The sequence below is a fragment of the Monodelphis domestica genome, chromosome 3, assembly GCF_027887165.1.
Source record: "Monodelphis domestica isolate mMonDom1 chromosome 3, mMonDom1.pri, whole genome shotgun sequence".
Lineage (NCBI taxonomy): Eukaryota > Metazoa > Chordata > Mammalia > Didelphimorphia > Didelphidae > Monodelphis > Monodelphis domestica.
The window spans coordinates 499872563-499897309 of record NC_077229.1 but is presented as its reverse complement, the minus strand read 5'-3'; the positions used below and the strand labels follow the sequence as shown (position 1 = coordinate 499897309).

At 33.8% G+C, this 24747-nt stretch overlaps 1 protein-coding gene across 6 annotated transcripts in view; it reads left to right on the top strand.

The window, feature by feature from the left end:
• The window catches only part of SREK1 (splicing regulatory glutamic acid and lysine rich protein 1), a 43086-nt gene extending 18643 nt beyond the window's left edge, over positions 1-24443 (top strand). For 3 of the 6 annotated variants that reach the window (XM_001381421.3, XM_007486400.3, XM_007486402.3), the window contains 9 exons: positions 2528-2692; positions 2811-2989; positions 6005-6135; positions 6983-7097; positions 9957-10076; positions 11266-11592; positions 15262-15357; positions 18314-18458; positions 19732-24443. In XM_001381421.3, the coding sequence (XP_001381458.1) occupies positions 2528-2692; positions 2811-2989; positions 6005-6135; positions 6983-7097; positions 9957-10076; positions 11266-11592; positions 15262-15357; positions 18314-18458; positions 19732-19884 (1431 nt within the window). In that variant the 3' untranslated portion in view covers positions 19885-24443. The remainder of the gene's footprint in view (positions 1-2527; positions 2693-2810; positions 2990-6004; positions 6136-6982; positions 7098-9956; positions 10077-11265; positions 11593-15261; positions 15358-18313; positions 18459-19731) is intronic. The other 3 variants (XM_007486399.2, XM_056824844.1, XM_007486401.3) reach the window with 3 other exon arrangements.
• The last annotated feature ends 304 nt before the right edge of the window (positions 24444-24747 follow it).

The window sequence follows — 24747 nt, the reverse complement described above, 5'->3', positions numbered from 1 at the left end:
CAGAAGAGTGGTAAGGGCTAGGCAATGGGGTTAAGTGACTTGCCCAGGGTCACACAGCTAGGAATTGTCTGAGGTCAGATTTGAACCCAGGACCTTCCATCTCCAGGCCTGCCTCTCTCTCTCCTGAACCATCTAGCTGGGGCATCCTTTTCCTTCCCCCAAATGTCTTTTGACTTCAATGGCCTCCTAATTGGTTTTTCTGACCGTAGTTTTTCCCCATTCCATTCCATTCTGTGTATCTTTACTAAAATGATTTTCTTTAAGTGCAGATCTGAACATGTTACTTCCCTATTCAGTCAACTCCATTGGCTCCTTTTTGCCTCTTAAGTTTAAATATAAACTACTTTGTTTAGCTTTTAAAGCCCTATTCTGAAAGTACACTATTCTGAAAGTCTGTCTCCATTTGGACATTACTCTTCCTCTTGTACTCTTTATTCTCACCAAACTGGCCTTTTTTCTATCCATACCATATCGTAGAGTGTACCTTTGTACTGGCGCTACCACATGTCTACTATATGTCCTCCCTCTGACTTCTGCCTCATAGATTCCCTCACTATTCTAATGAAACCTTTCCTGATTCCCACTAAGTGTTAGTGTTCTCATTGATAACCTTATATTTAAGCACTTTGTATTTGTGTATATTTTCATAATGTACTGGTGCCCTCCCCCTGCTCCCATAATTAAAATATATTATTGCATAGGGATAGTTTTCATTCTTTGTACTTATATTCCCAATGTTAGTGCTTGGTGGACATAGTAGATGTTTTATTTTTTAATTTTTAATTTAATTTAATTTTTTTTAAACCCTTACCTTTCATCTTGGAGTCAATACTTTGTATTGGCTCCAAGGCAGAAGAGTGGTAAGGGCTAGGCAATGGGGGTCAATTGACTTGCCCAGGGTCACACAGCTGGGAAGTGTCTGAGTCCAGATTTGAACCTAGGACCTCCCGTCTCTAGGCCTGGCTCTCAATCCACTGATCCACCCAGCTTCCCCTAGTAGATGTTTTATAAATAATTGTTGGTTGGGTTTTTTTAACCCTTACCTTCAGTTTTAGAATCAATACTGTATATTGGTTCCAAGGCAGAAGAGCAGTTTCAGCTAGGCAGTTGGGATTAAATGATTTGCCCAGGGTCATACAACTAGGTAGTGTCTGAGGCTACATTTGAAAGCCCTCCTATCTCTAGGCTTAGCTTTCAATCTACTGCGACTCCTCACTTCCCCCAGTTGATAGATTTAAAAACAGTTTTGTTTTTATTACCATGCAAAACACACTTCCATATTGGTCATTGTTTAAAAGCACACATACAAAACCAAAATCTCAAAATAAAATTGTAAATATACTGATGTGAAAGATAATATTTTGATCTGCATCCTTCCAATGCCAACAGTTTTTCTCTGGAGGTGGATAGCATTCCCTGTCATAAATCTTTCAGAATTGTCCCAGATTATTGCATTGCTGAGAATAGCCAAGTTTTCACAGATGATCACCATACAATATTGCTGTTATTGTGTACAATGTTCTCCTGGTTCTGCTTATTTCATTCTGCATCAGTTCTGCAGGTCTTTCCATCTTTTTCTGAAAATCATCTTGCTTAGTTGATAGATTTTTTTTAAGTTTTCAAGCTCTAACAAATTATCAGGAATGAGAAAATTAGTAAATAATAGAAGTCTCTAACATCTTATGAACGGGTTTAATGAAAGATTGTTACTATTTTCTGAGGATCCGAAAGGTTTATCAATCTAGATTAGGTGAATTTTTCTGCTGCATTCTTGGTAGAGAGGTCAAGATTTCATAAAAACTACTAAGGCAACTTAAATCATCTACTAAGGAGTAAATAATTTCTGATTTGCATTGGTGGAGGAAATAATACACACTAACAATAAAAAGTAATTAATTTACTGAAGAAGTCTTGTACTGTGATTCTCTCAATTGACCATAAGTATTTTATTCAACAATATTCTGTGATTAAAGCTAAGCCTTCTTGGTGTTGCTCACTTTCTGGCATAAGGGATTTAGTCCTAAGATCAAATATAAAAATCATATATTTGACTTTTAAGATGTGGCCCCATCCTGTCTTTCAGGCTTCTTATCTTTATAGCTTTCCATATATTCTATGGTTTAGATAGACTGGCCTACTAGTTCTTCATATAGGACCTTTTATCTTGGCATATGTTCCCTATGCTGCCTCCAGTTCTCTCCTCCTTCACTTCTAACTTCTAGTACCTCTGGCTTCTTTCAGTTCACATCTCACCTTCACCAGAAAGTCTTTTCCATTTCTCACTGCTACTACTACTGCCATCCCTTTGAGTTTACCTTCTATTTACACTCTTATCTTTTCTTTATGCTATTTGTGTATTGTCTTCCCCCACTAGAACATGAGCACTTAAAAGACAAAACTTTTTTTTCCTTTTTTGTATCCTTAGCACTTAGCACAATGTCTGACCTATAGTAATTACTTAATAAATATTGGTTGGCTGATTTTTAATAGTTAAAAACAAATATGCTTTTCCTTTTTTTCTTAACAGCTTAGTGTCTCACTTAGCAGTTTGGGAGCTATACCAGCAGCAGCACTAGATCCTAACCTTGCTACACTTGGAGAGATACCACAGCCACCACTTATGGGAAATGTGGATCCTTCCAAAATCGATGAGATTAGGAGGACTGTCTATGTTGGAAACTTGAATTCCCAGGTAAGAAATTAAGGAAGAAACTGAATAATAGTCATAGGTCTTCCTTTCTTAACATTATCACAGATTGAAGTCTGATTCTTTAAATCATAGATTTAGTATAATTTATTTTTCTTTTTAGACAACCACAGCTGATCAGCTCCTTGAATTTTTTAAACAAGTTGGAGAAGTGAAGTTTGTTCGTATGGCAGGTGATGAGACTCAGCCAACTCGATTTGCTTTTGTGGAATTTGCAGATCAGAACTCAGTACCAAGAGCTCTTGCTTTTAATGGAGTAATGTTTGGAGACAGGCCGCTGAAGTAAGAAATTCTAATAGGAGAAATTGTAATGATCTTGGAAAAATTAATTATTACTCTTGATTATGTTAAATGTGTGCTTTGTTTGGCAATTGGCATTTATAGGAGATGGAATTTATGTTTATATGTTATATAATCCTCCTTTTAACTTTCCTGTTTTTGTCAATTCTAGTAATGTCCTTTCAGTAATGGTTCTCAAACAAGGGGCCATCTTAGACTCTGATGTCCAATTAGTTCCCAAGTCTACCTTAACATTATTTAGATTGCAAACCTTATTTGGTATTAATTAAATATGGAAATACTGACTCCCATATAGCATTTTCAACACTTTTTACGGATATTCTGTGTATCATACTTTTTTAAAAAGCATGATACAGACCATTTTTGGTGGTGGTGGGGATCATTTGAGACTACTTTTAGGAACTTTGTTAAATTCAGTTGCTATAAGTACATAAAGAAGTATAATATCAAGAAATTTAGAGGATTTTCTATTTTTAGGTTACATTCAACAGTTTGTATCATAAGCATATGATAGCTGTCATATTCAAAAGAGTCATTTATAGATTATTCAGACAAAAAGTTTTTTTCACAAATTTTTAATTGCTTAGACCCTTGATGGAATTATCCATTTGTCTAGGTTTTTGATACATTGACAGATAGATTTTTGGTATTAGTGGATCTTTTTGATCAAGGCTGGGTGCTGGAGATAGAGATACAAAAGTGAGATAATGTCTGCCCTTGAAGAGTTTACATTCTATTAGGGAATATAACATGTTCACAGATAAGTACAAAATATAAATGAATGGAAAAAAATTAAGTGCTTATTATGTACTGGAGTCCATACTCTTAATGCTGGGGATCTAAGTCCAAAAAAGCAGTCCCTGCCCTCAAGGACAATATATATTGGAAGAAGGGATATTTTGGATTGGAAAGTCATAGGGATGGTAAATTGAGCCATAGGACCTTTAATTGTCATGTCCTTGGATTATTGCTTCAAGAGGTATATTTGGAAAGGGAAAGCAGGGCAGAGTACTGAGGTGTTGACATGACATGCATATTGCTACAGAGCAGTATGCAGTATGGTAGGACTGGGACTAGTTATGAGAACTCTAACAAATTAGAAGCAAGCAAGACCCTCTGATAGGAACTGAAGAATCTGGTCAAAGGCAAGGAGTCAGGGCATGAAGATGACTAGAAAGCAACAAGTTCAGTAGTTGAGCAAAGGAGAGTACAAGATCTGGAAAGATCTCTGTGGTTAGTACTTGAGCTATACTTTAAAGGGGCTTGCAAACTAAGAATTAACAACAAAAGGGGAGCAGATTGCAATAATGGAAGAAAGGATAGTTAGCTGATAGTTAGCTACATGGAAATTTGTTTTTTTCTTGAAAGCATTAGAGAGCTAGTGAAGCCTTTTGAATCGATAATGACAAAGTCATACCTGGACTTTGGGAATGTCTATTTGACAGCTCTATGTGAAAAGAATGGATAATAGATGGGAGAAACTGAACAAAGGGGGAATCTATTGGATTGTCATGAGAGTGTTATGAGAGCCTAACCTAGGATGCTTGTGGTGATGAAAGAAGAAAAGGGAACAGAAATGAGAGACATTGGCAAGGTAGGCTTGGCAATTGATTAGACATCAGAGTCTAGGATGGCCCCTAGTTTGAGAACCTGGGTGACTGGAAGATTGATGGTGCCCTTGACAGAAATAAGGAAGTTAAGAGTATGTTTGGGGGGGGGGGAAGAGAATGACTTGTAATTTGAACATGCTGGGTTTGAGATTCTTCTGGGACATAGAGGTGAAGCAGGCAATTGAAAATTCAGGACTAGAATTTAGGAGAAAGATGTGATCTGGATATATAGATTTGGAAGTTCTGTATAGAGAAGATATTTGAATCTGTGGGAGCTGATGAGCTCACTCAAATGTGCATTTATTAAGCACTTTCTAAGTGACAGGATTGTACACTAAGAGAAGATAGAAAAAAAAAATAGAACTCTAGTAAGATCCTAGAGTCCATCCATGTATATAGAGTATGGCATATTGATGATGAACCTGCAAGAACCTGAGAAGATCAGTCTGAATTGTGCAATAGATGAACATAGTATGAAATGAGATTTGAAGGTCGGAGCCAGATTTTTAGTGTTATAGGAGTTTGTATTTTATTCTGTAGGCATTGGCAAATTGTTAATGAATTTTTGAATGAGGAAGTGATGTGTTTTGAACTCAAAATTAGGAAAATTCATTTGGTAACTTTTTGGAGGATGGATTGGGGAGATGAGAACAGGAAAATGAGTTGGAGGTTATTATTATTCCAATGGGAAGTAAGGAGGATTTGAACTAGGGTGGTGCTATAACTGGGGAATGGATATGAAAGACTTTGAAAAGGTAGGACCAAGAGAACTTGGCAATGGGTTGGATTTGAGAATTGGAGAGAGGGACAAGTCAGATAACTAAAGTTTGTGAATTTGGGTGACTGGGAGGATAATAATTGATCAGATAAAGGGAAATTGGGAAAAGCAGGGCAGATTTGGTGGGAGGTAAAGATGCTGCTCCCCATGCTAAGGGGGAAGTGAGGAATACCAGTTCTTCTGCACTGTATCCTTCTATAGGCACTAAGAAGATGCCGTGACCTATTGGGAAGGATTCCAACTAAAGGTCTGTTTATTAGGTGTTCTCTGATCCTTCAGAGATTTTCAGAGCTGATTGTGTACTAGAGGGTAAAAGGAAAAAATTAAAGCTTAAAACTCTAGGATTAGGAACTGTTTACATTGATTTAGTTGATAGTCTACTCTTAGCATCTTTTTAAGACTTTGTAGATCTTTTTATCATTCTGGCTCCATTAACAATAAGTGATCCAGGAAGGAAGATTTCTGTTAGTTGGAAGTCAGAAGTGTATGGCTATATTATTCTTTGGGCTTCTTGAGGGTTCTTTGTTGAGTATGTGTACCACAGAAAAAGTAATTTGTTTTGTGTGTTTGAAATACTGTATGCATATATTCTGATATTTTTAAATTTAGAATAAATCACTCCAACAATGCAATAGTAAAGCCTCCTGAGATGACTCCTCAGGCTGCTGCTAAGGAACTAGAAGAAGTTATGAAAAGAGTACGAGAAGCCCAGTCCTTTATCTCAGCAGCTATTGAACCAGGTAGGTTTATTGAGTGCTTACCTAGATTATGATGGTAGAATCTTAGCACTGGAAGGGACCTTAGCAGTCTAAAACCTTCATTTTGTAGGTGAGAAAGCTGATGCTCAAAGACATGATTATTTGTCCAAAATCAGACAATTTCTTTGAATATTTTTCTCATAAAATAATGCATTAAGGCACATAAAAGTGAAGCAATCAGCTCTACATTTTAATAGTAAAGTTAGTGCTCATTAAATAGTTGGATTAAAATACTATATTTAAAAAAGTTATTGTGATGCTACAAAAGGTGAATGTTTATGTTTATAATTAAGCAGATGTTCTCTTAGAGTTGAACTGAAAATTATAGAGCACGATAGTCAATGATACCAACAGAATCAGGTATTTTATATTATTTTTTTTAAATGCTACACTTATTAGAACCTGTGTTCTGCTGCTAACTGGTGGAAAAAGCATTCTGAAAATATTCAACTTGAACATTTTCAAATGCTCAGCAAATTGTGGCTTCTACTATAGCAAAAGAAAAAAAAATCAGAAAAGACTTCAGAATTCCTTTTGAGATAGTGAAATTGACATGTTGTAATCATGTGCATTATGGCAGCATCAGATCATTCCTCATGCACAGCTGTTTATAATCATCTGGTTTATATGTACTGCTGCAGGATGGCTGCACTCAACGAGTATATGCAATGACTTTCTTGGATGTTTCTGAAGGATAATTGCAAAGAAGGAGGATGTACAGAGAGTAGGCCCCTTGCATTATGTTTGGTACATTCCACTTGTGCCTGAGTATTAACTGGGATCTTTAATTGTTCTGAGCTTACACTGCAAAGTGGTTTTTTCCTCTCAGAGTCTGGAAAGAGCAATGAAAGAAAAGGCGGCAGATCTCGTTCCCATACTCGTTCAAAATCCAGGTCTAGCTCAAAATCACATTCTAGAAGGAAAAGATCACCATCAAAACACAGGTGAGAAGGATTTTCAGCTTAAATTTAAAACTTGGGGTTTTTTTGTTTTTGTTTTGTTTTGTTTAGGTACCAAAATTGAGCAGTCTAAATACTCATATGGAATGTTTAGATGTCATTTAATTATTGTGACTCTTACTGTGATTAAAAGATTAAGTTGTAGGGGCAGTGAGGTGGCTCTGTGGAATGAGAGCCAGACCTAGGGATGGGAGGTCTTGGGTTCAAATATGACCCCAGGCACTTTCTAGCTATATGACCCTGGGCAAGTCACTTAACCCCCATTGCCTAAAAAATAAAAATAAATTAAAAAGATGAAGTTGTACCTGATTTTATTTTACTCTATTTTAAATCAAGATTAATTTTTTAAAGCTTTAATTAAAAAAGAAAATTGTTTTAAAGCATAATTTTTCCCAGGGAAAGATTACATAGGATTTTTTTCTCTTAGTTTTGCTCAGCCTCTTAAGTCTGTTATTCAAATAAGGAAATATGAAAATGTAGGACACTTTTGTGAATATAAATAAGTGATTCATTTTCTAAACTATTTTCTTTGTTCGAAAATGAGAAGTAATTTAAAGTGAATGATGTGGTTTAAATTGTCTGCTCTAAACCCTACCTTAAGTGATAAATCCTGTTGTTTTTATCTCTTGAAGTGGGTCATGTCATAGAACTTAAAAGAATGGATCTTAAACTGGAAGAGGGGAAAATTGTGTGAACAGTTTGTGAAGTCAAGTATCATCCCTTTTGGAATTTCTCTCTGTTCCTATCTTCCCTCCTTTCTTTTCTTTTGCAGCCCAAAGGGTCCTAGTTTTTTGTTTTTTTTTTGTTTTTTTGCCTTTGTATTTCCATTGCCTTCCCCATAGTAGGCATTTCTGAATTGCTTATTGGATTGGAGAGGGATTTTTACTACTTAATTTTTTTCCTGTTAAAATATTTTTTTTTGTCTTTCCTTTCCCATTTAGGGGAAAACTAACTCCTCTGTAACAAATATACATATAGTTAAGCAAAGCAAATATCCCATTGATCATGTCCAAAAGTGTGTTTCAGATCTATACTCTGTCCATCTGTCCTTAATATTTTCCTTTATGCTGCTATTAACAGTGAAGAAACCATATTTTTTTTCTTTTGGTTAGCACCTGCTGGGAAATGAGTCTTTTGAGATTTTTCCCATTTTTCTTTCTAGCAACAAAATGTTATGCTTTCTTTATTTTTCCCTTAGACTTTTAAAGGAAAGAGTACTGCAGAGGTAGTTGGGTAGTGTGGGAGCAATGCACTCTTCTCTACCCTAAAACTGCTATAATTGATCTTATCCTGGATTAACACTGTGGGGGTGAGATGAAAAGTGAGAATCTAGATAGCATTGTTGGGCTACATCCTGTTAAGAAGTAGGTAGAGTGCCAAGCCTAGATAGAAATAGGAGGTTCTGGGTTCATTCAGATTTGGCCTTAAGATACTTTCTAGCTATGTGACCCTGGGCAAGTCATTCACCCCCCCCCCCCCCAATTTTCCTAGCCTTTATTACTCTTCTGCCTTGGAACCAATTACTTAGTATCTATTTAGTGTTTAAAAAAGTTAGGAACTTGTCTTTATTTAAACATGTTAACTTTTCATCAGTATTTATTAGAGGTCTTACTTTTAAAAAGTAAATTTCCTTGTAATTCACCTTTGTCATTGCTAGATTAAACTATTCTCAATTTTAGCTTTTTTGAAGCTATTTAGAAAAGTATAATATTTACATGTTACTTTATTGCTAAGGAGAGAACTAGTTAAACTATTTCACTCTAATCAGAAAATGTTATTTTAAAAAAAGTCGTGTTAGAGAATCAATTATATTAAAATAAAAAGTTTGCTAGAATCAAAGATAACTTGAATTTTCCTTTTTGAATTTAGTTATCTTAAATTTTACTGATGCTTTTTAAAAAAATCAAGGACTTTAACTTAGAACTGTTTAGTCAGGTTTAAGGTGTAGTAAAAACTTTAAAAGATGAATTTTCTATTGAGGTTTTCACAAACAAGTTTAACATTCAATGACTAGTAATTAGAAGTCAAATTACATACTCTGTTTCTAAAAGCTACAACTTACTGATGAAGTTCAAGTTGAACTTGAAATCTACATCTTAGTTGTTAGTAATACCATAAAGATAAACCTGGGAATAGCTTAAATTTTGAGTTATAAATATTGCTATAGTCAATTTATAAAGTACTAGCTATATATAATAGCAAATATATAGTCAACACTTGGTAGCGATTTAAGCTACATAAAAGCACTTCATATATTTAATTTTATATTGTACATATGCAAAAATCTAGTTTGAAATTTTAAATAGCTTCAAAATAGTTAATTTTATATAAAATTGAATGGTAACTACTAATTTTGAGAGTTTGAATTTTTTAAATTCGTGCCACAAAATTGCCTTATGCTAAATAATGTGCTTGGTTTGTGTGGCTATACTTGATTATAAAACTCTGGTTTTATAAAAAATTTTGATTTTTTTTTTTTTTGGCATTTTGAGTTCCAAATTCTCTTTCTGCCTCTCATTTCTACTCCCTGAGATGGTAAGCAGTTTGATATGGGTTATACATATGCAATCATGCAGCAAATTTCCATAATTATATTGTGACCCCCTTCAAAAAATGAAGAAAGTTTTAAAAATGTTTTAAAAGAACTTTTTAGACAGTTTTTATTTTTTTTAAACCAAAGCAGAATTTGTAAATGTTTTATGAGTAGAAAATTTGGTGAAAGATATTTCATCTTTTGATTGTAAATATTTTTAGGAATTAGAAGAGGCAAATAGAAATTTTTTTTCCCTCCTTGAGATATCATGAATTAGGTCCAAGTAACTTCTGTAATTTTTTTCCCTATAGGAGCAGATCCCATAATAGGTCCCGTTCGAGACAGAAAGATAGGCGTAGATCCAAGAGTCCCTACAAAAAGCGTTCCAAGTCTAAGGAGAGAAGGAAATCAAGGACTCGTTCACGTTCACGGTGAGTATGGAGGGAGTTGTGAATCGCATTTTTTCCCCAGAAAGTGTATGAGAGTCAATGTATATGTTGACAAAACTCAGTTTACTTAAACTTTGTGAGATTGCTTTATTCAGACTTTCAGTAATGAAAAATTAGAAATCCTTTTAAACTAATATACTTAAAAAAGTTTTTATTGATGACTGTTTTTGATATAAATATCATTATAGTTTTCCTCAATTCCTCCCAATCCCCCTCCCAGAGAACAGTCTCACAGAAGAAAGTTAATAGGTACTTGATTGAAATTATTCTTCTGTTTCTTTTCCTTAAGTGAAAGTTGACATTGCAATTCCACACTAAAATTAGAATATATGTTCTCTGGTTTATAATAAATATGTTTGTACTGCTAGCATTGGGAGATGGCTCTTGGACATTTTTCTTAAACCATATAATAAATTTGATAATTAAAAGTAGTAACAAGTTTTCCTGTGGGTTTTGGAATGAAACATATTATGCATTTTGATAAAAGTTTGGATATCTAGGTTTGTTATAGATAGCTGGGATTGATTTGACCCTGATTATTTTGTTAGCTCTATCTGTTCCCACTGATAAAATAGCTTTTTGATGTAAGCACCTAGTACAGCTTAGTTCATTTTTCTTGATATATAGAGATTTGCCAATATCTATATATCTATATATGGAAAATCACTGCTCCAAGCATGCATACTCATCCCCTTTATTTCCTTTTGTGTTTGTCCAGGCTTTTGAGGGTCAGGTGCCTTTAAATAGAATGATATTCTTAAGATTGAACTTTTGTAAGTAGGCAGTTCCTACTCAGCACATACTACTTGCTTATTTATTGCCTTTGTTCAATTTGATGCTTAATTCACATTAAAAATCCCTACTCCACCCTCAGGTTTGAGATGTTATTTCTAAAAATACTCCCTGTCTAAAAGTCTTTATCCTATTTTTACTTCAGTGTCACACAAGAGACTGCTGAAATTTGTTCTTGTTCAATAGCTTCCTATACTCATGGATTATTTCACATCTTAATGATTATTGCATGTCTAATTATGCATATTGTAGGTTAATTATTAACTTTTTTTTGTATTAGTGTTGATTAAATAAGGGAGTAACAAGTACCTTTTTGTTGGTCATTTCTGTGGTGATTTTTTTTTCCTTTTCTACTTTTATTTTTTGTTTTTTATAACAGGGACAAGAAAAAAGAAAAAGAAAATCGAGAAAAGATCAAGGAAAAAGAAAGACTGAGAGAAAAAGAAAGGGATAGAGACAGAGAAAGGGAAAAGGAACGGAGTAAAAATAAAGAAAGAGATCGAGAAAAGGACAGAGAGAGAGATCGAGAAAAAGATCAAGAAAAAGAACAGGAAAAAGAGCGAGATAAAGAAAAGGAACAGGACAGAGAGAGAGAACGAGAAAAGGAGAGAACCAGAGAGATAGATGAAAAAAGAAAGAAGGATAAGAAATCCAGAACACCTCCCAGAAGTTATAATGCATCAAGAAGATCTCGTAGTTCCAGCAGGTTTGATAACATTTAAAATTTTTGCTGAGATTTTTCTCAGTTGTGTTGATGACCATTTGAAACAACTTTTCACTCAGGAGAATGAAATTAATTCTGTATAAGTAGAAAATAGTGTGAATTTAATCCAAGAAAGAATTTCAGAAAGGAAACCTCATTTATTATTATTTGATGTTGATAGTAGCAGATAATCTCTCCCCTATAGTATATTTAGGCCAGTGAAGAAAGATAATTCAGACAGATTAGTTCTACAGTCTTAACAGCTCTATTTGTTCTTACTGAAATGTAGAGTTGATTTTGTGAATGAGAGTTTTTGCTCAGATTTCTTTTTTCCCTAAAAAATTAAAGGGTATTTGCTTTTCAAAATGGTATATATCAAAATGGAATAGATAATTCTGATCCATCTTCCTCACAAATTTCATAGAATTTTAAATTATTATTTTTTTTAAAAACTCTTACCTTCTATCTTGGAAACAATACTGTGTCTTGGTTCCAAGACAGAAGGAGTGGTAAGGGCTAGGCAATGGGGGTTAAGTGACTTGCCCAGGGTCACACAGCTGGGACGTGTCTGAGGCTAGATTTGAACCTAGGATCTCCTGTCTCTAGGCCTGGCTCTCAATCCACTGAGCCTGCCCCCAGAATTATAAATTATTAAAGAAGGGATTGTCAGAAATTCATGCAATGTAGCCCTGAATTTTACAATTGAAGCCCTTAATGGCCAATTGAATTTTCCTTGAACCTATTAATTAGCATCATAGATGAGATTTTTGAACTTGGAAAGAACCAGCTATTATTTTACTAGGTTCCTTTTTCCCTTTGGGTGTTAACATATCATTTACTTCTTTCCTTTTTTAAATATTTAATTATTTTTCCTAGTTACATAAAATTTCTAAAATTAGTTTTTAAAAAATTTGAATTCCAAATTCTCCTCCATTCCCTTCCTCTTCAGTGAGAAGGCAAGCAATTTGTTATACATGTATAGTTATGCAAAAATTATTTTCATATTACAAAAGGTAACACAGACCAAAAAAAATCTCCCCAAAACTAAGAAAAAACTAAGGAAAATAAAGAAGTTTGTTTTGATCTGCATTCAGATTCCATCAGTTCTTTCTCTGGAGATGGAATTTTTCATCATTAGCCCCTTCAGAATTGTCTTAGATCATTGTATTACTAAGAATAGCCAAATCATTCACAGTTGATCATTGTACAATATTGTTTTTATTTTGTACATTGTTTTTCTGATTCTTCTTACTTCACTTTGCATCAGTTTGTGTAGGTCTTTTCAAAAATTTTCTGAAGCCTTCCTGCTCGTCATTTCTTACAGTACAGTAGAATCATAATCCTATGTTACAATTTGTTCAGCCATTCTGCAATTGAATTTCCAATTCTTTGCCATCACAAAAAGAGCAGCTATAAATTTTTTTGTAAATAAAGATCTTTTTCTTGTTTGATCACCATGGAATACAGACCTAGTAATGGTATTGCTGGGTCAATACTTCTTGAGAATTGCTGCTGTTTAGGTATACTGTCACCAGGTGGCAGTATAGTGCCACTGCTAGATAGCTGAGCTACAGAGGCATGGTCTTTGGAGTTCAGATAAAGCATGACATTTTATATAACAGTTCCTTAATTTGGTTAAATAATCAAAAGATAAGTTTTACCAATGCTTGTTTCCTCTTCAGTCATTTCCTGATTTTATATTTCCTCCTTCCCCCAATAACAGAGAAAAACAGTTCAAAGTGACCTCATCTGACTGTTTATGCATTTCATACTCCAGTATACTTTGAGGGAGCAAAGGTTTCCTTATCTGCTTGTCCCAATATCAGTCAATGCATTTAATCTGAGTTTAGCAGATTTGTAGCATTTTTGTATAGTGACAAATTTTCTTAAAATTATAACCATTTCCTAAGAAAATGCAGCATTGTATAGTAGAAAGTATTATGAGGAAAGTCCTTCCCTTGTCATTGTTAAGTGTTTTCTTCTGGAAACTCTTCTTTTGCCTTCTGCTTAATCTTGGTTCTTTTTTTGTTACTGTTCTTTGTTTACTTTTTCTGTTCCCTAGAAATGTAAGGATTAATTAAGGTCTTCTGGTTTCATTCTGTGTTCTCCTTCAGCACCCATAAAGACTTCTCACTTCTGCCCTATATGTAGATAATTCCTCTGACACCCATATCTATGTAGTTCAAGTATCTCCTGAGAACTTGTCTCACATTTCTAACTGTTCAGTGGATAATTATTGATATATCCCTGTGGCACTTCAGATTTCAAAACGTACTTACCTTTCTTATGCTAAAACCCATATTTTTCTGATATTCTTTTTGTTTACATTGTCAACATTTTCTAGTCACCTAAACTTTTGAAGTATCTTTGACTTACTTCTCCTTCTATAAACTGTTAATTATCAAGCCTCCTGGTTCTAATTCTAAAGAACACTTTGAAAACTCTAGCCCTACATTCTACACTGTTGTCTTGCATCTGGTCTCAACTCTTTAATTTCTCTTCATTCCAAACACATCATAAGGAAGTTTAATCTTCATAAAGCAAAATTCTTCTTTCACTGCCGTGTTCAGAAATCTCTGATTCTTCATTGTCTGTATGATAAATTAAAATCCCTTTGCTTGTTATTGAAGGTTCTCTAGGCTTTTGCTCTAGCCTGCTTTCTAACCTGAGTTCTTAGAACTTCACAAATATTCAGAAGTCCAGGGCTACTAAATTAAAAATGCTTGCAGTTCAAGTTTATTTAGATTGGGTAATTTTTTTCTCAGCATAATGCTATTAAAATGATGGGACTCTTTTTTTGCTTTATTTTTGAAGGTCCTTCATTATGCTGTTATTGATTTTTTTTTAAACAATTACCTTCTGTTTTAGAATCAATATTGTGTGTTAGTTCCAAGGCAGAAGAGTAGTAAGGGCTAGGCAGTCTGGGGATTAAGTGACTTGCCCCAGGGTCAGATAGTTAGCAAATATCTGAGGTCACATTTGAACCCAGGACCTCACATCACTGGACCTGCCTCTCAATCCACTGAGCTACTTAGCTCTCTCCTTATTTGTTGACTTAAAGTAGCAATATGCATTGTTTTTCCATATAATGTTTTTAGATTGTGTCAGTTCAAAATTAAGATTTGACCATGTCTTAATGAAAAAGATCTGTGCTACTACTAATAATCAATTTTGGATTGTTATGAAAACAGTTGTAATGGGGGTGAAAAAGGGAAGCTTTTCTGGAAATACAGCAAAAAGAAGTAGATTTTTCATTGTTTAATTTGTAATTTTTCCCCCCAATGACCTTAAAATTTATTAAAGGTTACTTGGTCTGTTAAAGGTGCTGTTCCACAGTGGAGCAACAAGAAGCTAGAATCATATATGAGATGATTTGCGTTCTAGACAAATTATTTGAGATTCTAAAATAGCTGCTGGTAGCTTTTGACAGAAATAATTTGTTACTTCAGAAGACCAAATGAAGATCAAGAAGAAACAAAATAACTTTGCTGCTTAACATAAACTTATAGAAGTTTGTTCCATTGTTCTCTTTGTGGCATAAATCTGTTTAATTTATTACATATGTAAGCAAGTTAGAGATGACCATGCATCTGATCAAGTTTTAAAATTTTAATATTTAAGTATTGTTTGTTATTTACTAATTTTAAAATACTCAAATCTTGGAATTTTCAGAGAAAGACGTAGGAGGAAGAGCAGAAGTCCTTCTAAATCGCCCAAAACATCAAAAGCCATAAAAAGGAAGTCTTCTCGATCTCCATCACCCCGGAGGTAAGTTTATAATAGCATATTTTAGAAGAGTATAAAGGGGAAACGTATAGATTTAATTGGTCTAAAAAATAAGTTTTAGTGATAACATTTTCTCTTTTCATTAGTCATTACTGGATGTTACCCCTACTTAGTTTCAACCTTTTTGTAACCAAACAAAACAGTTAAACACAGCCAGCCAATAGTGTCTGTGTCCGATCTTGTAGATGACATTCTGTCATACTTCTTTTTGTGCAAAGAGGAAGGCAATGTGTTTCATTTTTTGTTTTCTAGATTATTTTTTTTGAGTCCAAAGACTGAATCAAAGTTTGTTTTCCTTTTTAGTGGTACTTTAATTTACATTGCTGTAATCATAGTATACATAGTTTTTTCTCATTTTCATTCTGCAATAAGTAATATTTAATTAGTTCGTTCATATCTTCTCTATGGGGTCCAGTCTGTGATTACATCAATGTTGGGGGATCTGCAGTTTTATTATTAAGAAAGATCAGCGACTCATTTGTAACTTAGTCACTTTAGTTGCTTGGGACACTGAGAGATTTAATGACTTTACCCTGTCACACAACTAAGATGTATTAGAGGTAGGACTTAAACACAGGCTTCTTGCCTTCAAAGCTGTCTCTCTAGGCTGCCTCTTATCATTTCCTATAGTAAATGTTCTGTTACATTCATATTACACAATGTTTACTTACTTTGTTTCTAGTTCTTTGTTGCTTAGGAGTATTTTGTAAATTTTGGAATTTTGTTTCTTTTTGACCTCCTTGGGGAGATAATCTAGTACTAAGTCAAAGGTTACTAACAGTGTTGTGGGGGATTTTTTTTGTGCTTAATTTTTTTTTTGCCTAATTTTTTCAAACCATTATCCAGGTTAGGTAGACCATTTCACAACTTTCTCCATTACTAGTGCTTTAATGTGCCCCCCCTCCCCCCACCACACACACACACTCTCTCTCTCTCTCTCTCTCTCTCTCTCTCTCTCTCTCTCTCTCTCTCTCTCTCTCTCTCTCTCTCCTCTCTCTCTCTCTCTCTCTCTCCTCTCTCTCCTCTCTCTCTCTCTCTCTCTCTCTCTCTCTCTCTCTCTCTCTCTCTCTCTCGGCCATCTTTGAATAGTTAACATGTTTTTCAAGTTTTTTTTTTAAACCCTTATCTTCCATCTTAGAACCGGGTATTGGTTCCAAGGCAGAAGAGTGGTAAGGGCTAGGCAATGGGGGTTGTGACTTGCCCAGGGTCACCCAGCTAGGAAATGTCTGAGGTCAAATTTGAACCCAGGACCTCCCATCTCTAGGCCTGGCTCTCAATCCACTCAGCATCCACCTGCCTCCTAGACCTGCACTTTAGAAAGATCAATTTGAGAGATGATTAGAGGATGGCCTGGAGTGGACAGAAAGTTGAGACAGAGAGATCATTCAGAAGCCTATTATAATAGTCTAATCAGTAGTACCAACCTACAGGGGTACAAGCTGAAATTTTAGGTTTTAAAATTTGCATTTTTTTAGAGCCTTTTTCTTTTTGGTGAAGGAGTAGAACAAGATTCAGCTGATCTGAAATCAGTGTTTCTTAGTCCAGATTAAAATTCTCTTTTCCTTAGTCCTTTTATTGGGAAAAAGAATACAAATGATTTTTTCCCCACTTTTTCTCTGTAGCAAAATCATATGCTGCACCTATCTTGTTGCTTTCAAATTCTTTTCCATTTTATCTTAATAATGTCATTACAAAGTTATTAAATAGTTTGATAGAATATGAATTCAGACAGTGGCAGGTACAGGAAAAGAATTCTAGTCTAATGATTCACAATCTTGTATTTGTGACTTTTATTGATGCTTTCTCTTTTCACCTTACTATCACTTCACAATAATATTACTTCCAAAGTCTCTCTTATAACAAGGAAGAATTTTTAAGCAAAATAAACCAACTAATTGGTTGTGCATATACCTCATTCTATGCTAGTAATCTATTGACTTCCCTGCTGAGGGAAGGAGAGATAGTTTGTTTTGCCAATCTCTTAGGGTCAAGATATCTGGTCATTACATTGATCCATAGTATAAATTGGACTACAAGATGATTTATTTTTCTAATTGTCAGGTAGTCCATTTCATCTTGTACTCTGGACTATTTGAAAATACCTTGCATATTTTGGTTAAATTTTTATTGATGTATAGGATATATATGTGTATTTCATGGGTTTGAACTTAACTCTCAAGGGGCATTCCCAAATTTATAGATAAATTTTTTTGAGCTGCTTGTCATCTTTCCTTTGTTACTTTATTTGGATTTGTAAACTGTACACTGTATTTATTAAGCCATAAGAGTTGGGATATTGTCCCTAAAGGAGAGAGTATTAATTAAAAAAAAACATTTTTCTCTATTTAAGAGTCAAGTGAATCAAAATATTAGAACAAACTAATAACAAGCCATTTATAAAAGGAACTGTGTTCTTGGAACAGATGATTACATTAAAAATCTCATACAAGAAGTGCAGTTTTAGATTTTTTCTCCTTTTTATTAGTGATTTATTCTTGGAAACATGTTTGTGATGAGTGATGAGATTTTTCTTTAGTGAACAGGAGAGACTGGCTTCTGGGCCTACTTCTTGAAGTTCTATGGTTATAATGATAATGCACCAGCCCTGGAAGCGAATTTCATAGCTTCTGCCTGAGCATCTTAAAAAAATTTTTTTTTTGGCCAGGAAATGAAAAGTTCTTGAGTATTTATCACAGTTTTGGAAAGTTCCTATTTTTTTAAGACCTACTAAAATTAATAATAAAACTACTTTGTTTTAAACACTTGACGTATGACCTACAGGAAGTAAGACATTTAAAAAAAATTTTTAATGAAGGACTATATGGGAGCAATCGTTATTTTATGAAAGTTTTGGGTTAGTGTTTAAGACATTGAGTAAGAAATTGATAAAAATGTCATTTCAACATTTTGATAAATGTTTTTGATAAATGTTTTAAAGCAGAAATAAGAAGGATAAAAAGAGGGAAAAAGAAAAAGACCAAAACATAGACAGAAAAGAGAGAGAACGGTCAACATCTAAGAAAAAGAGCTTTAAAGACAAAGAAGTAAAAGACAAATTGGAAAAGAGCACAAGTACATTAAAGGTAATAAATAGTTATCCAATATTTAGAGTTAAATTAATGAATGGTCAATAATGTATGGTTTAGTCCACAAAAATGTTTTCTCGTCAGTTTTAAAATAGATTTTTTGAAGGGAGCAGATAAAATTAACTTTGCTGTAGTTGCTTAATAAATGTCTGCTGAATTGAGTGACATCTGAAGTGAAATATGCAAACAAGATCGCCAACAAAGATTGTCATTGAGTTGTTTTCAGTTGTTGCAACCCCTTTTGGGATTTTCTAGACAAAGACAATGGAGTGGTTTGCCATTTTCTTCTCCATTTCCTGTTACAGATCAGGAAACCAAGGCAAACAGGGTTAGGTGACTTGCCCAGTATCACACAACTAATATGCATATGGGGCTGGATTTGAACTCAAGTTTTCCTGACTCTAGGCTCTGGCACTCTTATCAGCTGAGCTACTTAGCTGCCCCATTTCAAGAAGAGAATGGACATAGAAATACAAATTTTTTGAGCACATAGAAATAAGAAGAGATTTCTGACTTTGGGTCTATGTTATTTCTACTTAGTTTTATTTTGAGATACATATTTGCTTTAGTAAATCAACTTCAAATCATTCTGATGAAAAACCAGGATATTTGGTAATGTAAAATTAAAATCCATTTACTTGAATTAGAAATGTCACTTATATTAGGCCACATGCCAAATGAATAAACTTTTGTTTAAAGTTTGTAAGGTATTTTGGAAATATATTAACTCTTGAGAATATCAATAAGATATGATTGTATTTTAAAATCATGTTAGTACTAAGGATAGGTTCATGCTAATATAGGTGGAAAACTAAGATACACTAGCTCTGGGTAAAAGTTAATATATGGCATCCCATGTCCTTCCTTTTTCATTCCTTTCTTCTCCCCCTTTTGCCCAGAACAGGGTTCATTATGAGATGTACTAGTTCCCTTTCTCCAATATATTTTTTCTTTCCTTTGGTTTCTGAATTACAAAAATCTCTCTTGATTCCTTGAAGCAGATGATAACTGGCTTATTACCCTGTTCTTTCAGTCAATCAGGGGCACTTCACTAAGTTTTTTAAATACCAGTATTGAGTGCACCCTCCTCCTCTTGGCAGATTTGTTTGTCCAGCAACTTTTAAAATGTCTTACAAATTTTTTGAAGTTCGTTAAAAAATGCATTTTTGGTAATTTTAGTAACAGTGTAGTAAGTAATTTGGTGACATTGTATGTGTTAAAATGATAAAATAATCTTGAAAAATACATTTTTATGTCTTGAACACTATAGGAGAAAGAACAGACTAAGGAAGTATTGGATATAGGAGGTGAAAAAATAGATGATGACAAAGAAGCTCCAAAGACTGATGAAAACAAAGTACAGCATAATGGGAATTGCCAACCAAATGAAGAAAACCTTACTGCCAAGGCAGAAACGGTATAGGGCCAATAGATCCTTACCACTAAACTCAGCTGTAGAGTGGAATCCAAAGCTTTTAATTCTCTCATTAAGAAGCCAACAGTAAAGCAGTCCAGTCGACTATAGATATGTATGAATAGCTCTTACAGTTGTCAGATGACTTTATGGTCATCTTATTAAAGAGAAAAGAAACCAAGTATGGGCATCATGAAAACAAGGAATGTTACCCAACCTGACTCGTCAAAAATCTGTGCATTTCCATGATGGCTGACCTACTTGTGAAATAATTTGTTAGTGTTTGCCAAGGACCATTACAAAAGATCTGAATTTGCAATGCTCAGAAGTGAAAAAGATAATGCATTGGAGGCTGTTCAAATACTGCTAGTTACTGAATTTTGTACTTTGCTTTTTATGTTTTAATTTCAATATATATTGTTTGATGATGTGTTTGAAAATGGTGCAAAAATATAAATACACCCCTGTAAATGGAAAAAAGTATGTAAGACATTTTAACATTACTTCACAGTTTTACAGTGATTGTGTTAAATGCCTTTTAATAGGTTTTCATTTGCTCACTATTTGGGACAACACTTCTTTTATCTAAAATATTTTTTCAGATTAAAATTGCTAAACGTGTGGACTTTAAGTTAAGTGGTGCATGCTAACTGTCCCATTCCAAAAAAAGGAAAAGCAACCATCTTGAATACTAATATGCTTAATTTTTTTTCTTCCCAAAGTGAGCATATATTTTAACCTTTGTTGTTAATATTTTGAAGTTTATTTTTGTGTCTGGTCAGCTGCAAATGGCATAGGTGTTCTTAACATGAGGAAACCTAGTTTTCAAAACAGGCTATGGGAGCACAAGCTGAAGCTTTAGTGCCTTCTAGTGTTTTCTAGTATTTTATATGTGCTAGTCATTCTCAGTTCATACTGAACCTAGATAGCTATTCCACCCACCCCCATAGAGGAATGTGTAAGTAGTGTGGAAGAACAGCTTCTTAGTTCACCTAATACAAGAAAAAGAGGTTAGGTCTTTAAGGACAGGTTTATCGCATGAAGCAGAAATATAGTTTGGGGACCATCAGTTTTGTACTCTTGTAGCTGAAAGTGAAGCATGTTCTTATTTTGCCTAAATCAAAGGAAGCCCTTTAATTCTCTACATTGGATGGCCTTAATCATTACCTCGCAATCATTTTCTCTAATGCTGGTTATATGATGTGCAAAAACTGTACCTGAAAGGGATAGAGGTATGTATGGCTTTTTTTCCTCCCCACCCCTTAACCCCTACCCCCAGAGGGTTAAATTTATATGAGTTTAAACTATAAGTGATTAGTCATTCTTGGGGTCAGCTTTTTGTAAGAAAGCACTTACTTAGGAGAATGACATTTAAGAAGATTTTTTCCAAAAAGCTCAACTCATGCTTTCAGGATTCCTTACATCATTGTTAGATTTTCCCCAAGAAGTCATACCTTTTAATTAGCTCTTAATACTAAATCAAGTATAATTATTTTAATGCAACATAATACAATCAAATTTACTCGGTTGCCTTACCTCATGGGAAGTTACTTCTGTAAATTTAGAAAGCTGAATAGTGTGCTCCTTACCTGCTTTTCATTCGATTTTCCTCGTATGGTTATTACAATTGAAACTACAGTTTTGTGGAGAATGGAGAATTTCCCATATTTCAAGTAAAGAATCCTGGTTTGATTATGAAGCTGCTTAATCACTCTTCACATGTTCAGAATTATAGTTTTTTTTGCCACTGTGTACATTAAAAACTTTGTAAAATGCTTTACTATGTAAAGTATAGATGGTCATTTTTAATGCTTCAGCCACATTCAGTTGGCTGGTAAAACAGCTTATTCTCATAAAAGAGTAACTTGTGTGGATGGAAAGACCAGAGGGTTGTGTGTCTTGCAACAACTGTCTTATTTATGATATGTAAGTAGTGTAGAGCAAACATTGTTTGAATCCTTGTTATCCTTAATACCATTTCACTAATAAAACCAAGTGTTTTAGAGGGAAGTTTTTGTTTATGCATTTCAGAAGAGCATCTTAGTAGAATCCTGTCCTAATTCTACTTGGTTTAATAGACCTTTCATTTGAAAAGTGCATGCTTATAGGCTGTTTATAAAACAGTCACTTAAGGCTCTGTTTTTGGTTTGATTCTGAACTTAATTAAATGAACCTTGTGTTAGTTGGAATGAATTTGGTTTCTGCTGCTGCTGGAGGTGGTTTTTCTTGGTATTCACCTTTAAAAATAATCTTAGTAATCAAAGGTCCTGATTTTTTAAAATTGGAAAATGAATAGCAAATCATCTACAAATTTTTAAAGTTCTAGTAAATTAAATTAGATTATAATGTGGGATTTTCCTAAATGATGTGAGAAAGTTTGATTGATAGCAATGGTTTCCAGATTCAGAGATAGCACTGTTGTCCTAAAAAAACATGTATTTTCCTTTTCAGCATTATTGCTTTATTATGTTTTAATTTACTTTGCTTAAAGACTTGGTTTTCCATTTTATCACCTCATTCTCTTGCTTCCCATTTGACAGGAATATTTGAGATTTAATACCTATTTAGTTTGTAGGTATTCTTTTAACTTAAACAGTTTATTCTTAAAATTCTTAAATATTTTTTTCTGGGACCATAGTAGATAATCCACATGCCTTGTTTTCTGGCAAGATTTGTAATTCAACAGTGTTACATACTGAACAGACAAACAAATTATTTCATCCATGGTTTGGTTCAATAAACTGAGCCTCTTAATTTTGAAAAATGTCTTACCTAGTGTCACCCAATATAATTTTTAAATGAATGCAAATTAACTTCATAGCAAATACTTTGTTCTTTATTTTCCCCCTGTGTTACAGAATTCTTTTTTGAGAAGCTAAAGTACTTCACTATTGTTGGAAATGTTATATAGACTTGGATTTCAACATGTATTTTAAAATAACCAATACTTGTAAGATGATTTTTGATAAGAGATTTTTCTCTTTGGTGCTAACCATTTCCAGAAGTATCAGTATCTAATTTTTTTTTTCCAGGCTGTTACCTATCTTTATAGATTAGAATAAAAAAAAACAGTCACATAAATCTAGGGTTTAGACTTCAAATGAAGGAAATTATTAATGAATTATTTCTGTGGAAATCATATAGCAAGGTTTTTTTTTTAAGCCTATTGAAGTATTTTGTGTGTATGGGTTGATTATTATCTTCTAGCAGCTGAATTAGTAGAAACTACGCTATATATGGTGTGCTTTAAAAAAAATAAAAACTGTCAATTTGAATAATTTAGCTTTCACAAATTGAGTACTATTCAACTTAAGATTCTAGTTCTGTGGGCTCTCAAATAGGAGGATTCAGTTTGTCAAATGTTCCTTATATATTTCCATAGTTTTATTTTATACTACCTCTTCATTTAGTTCTTCTATTAAGCCAGCTCAAAGTGGCTTATTTTAAACCCATCTGCTGAATTAACATTTGGAAATTTAAAATCAGATTGGTTTCACACTTCAAAAATAATTTATTGCTCTTAAATGGTGCTGAATTGACAGCTCTGGAAAGAAGCTCCTTCAGCATAAATAATGGAAATCTAAATATCTCTAACATATTCAACAAATGTGCCTCAGCCTGCCCAGCAGGTTGCAGGGGCATAAATGGGTCCTCTTAATCTTGGGCTGCACAAAGAGTTATCTTTTCAAAATATATTCTCTTTGGTGAAGTGCCCCTGCCCCAGAATTAAAATAATTCCTAAGACAAAAGCCACTAAACCAGCTACACTTTTTGGCCATGTTCAGTTAGGTTGGATTTGTTAACTCATAATTTGTCTAGTTTCATTCTATTATGATTTAGTTCTCTGCCCTAGAATTTTATTTCAGTGATCACTTTATATCAGTCTTAAATATACTTCTATGATTGTACTGTTTCAAATAAATTTTGTTTTCTTGTCTCTTCTGATTTTTAAATGTCGCCTTATCTTGCTAATTTTTCAAATTAAAAACTGCCAAGTTTTGACCCATCTTGCATGCATTTTACCTCTGAGGCACTTAACACAATAATGGAAGAACTTAATCTTTATTGTTTTTAGTTCCCTCCAGTCTTGCTCTAAGACAACTTTAAAGCATAAACAGTTACTTCCAGCTTTGAATGTAAATTCAAACTCTTGGAAACCACTTGGAGAATCTAGAACTAATGAAGTTGCACCAGTTTAGGCTACCAGTAGATAGTGAACTGCTAGGGAATAAAGCAGAGAAGGATCTACCCAAGAATTTCTTGATTTTCAGAGCAGTTTATTTTTAGTTAGCTCTTTACTATGTAGCTATACAATCAATTCAGTTGGATAGTTAAGTAATATCCCACATTTTGATCTCATTTAGTTGTATTAAATAATGCTTGTTACATAATTCTCTTGGTTATAAAACAAAGAGATTAAAATTGAAACATCTGAAGAAATGATGTGCTACATGAGTGGTATATATTTGTGGGTAGAGCCAATATTAAATGGTACTAGTAAAGATATGTCTAATGATGCTGCTATTATGTTGCTATATTTTTAATAAAATTAAACTCTTAAAATCTTACCACTTTGTGACATTTATTTATACTTCTGTAGTTCGTGGGTCATCTTGCCACATGAAAGGAGTAGCTCTTCTGTGAAATTGCTTTTGAGGCTGTTGAATATTGGACCATCTTGTTGACAGAGTGTTTTATATTAGATGCATTATAGGTGTTGATATTTTGCACAGCACTGATTTACCACCCAAAATTTTGCTTTTATAGGTAAGAGCTACATTCATTGCCCAATTAATTGAATCTTTGTTTCTGTGACTAAGCTTTTGTAAAACTAAATGGCATATTTTTATGATGCAAAAGACAATTTTTTGT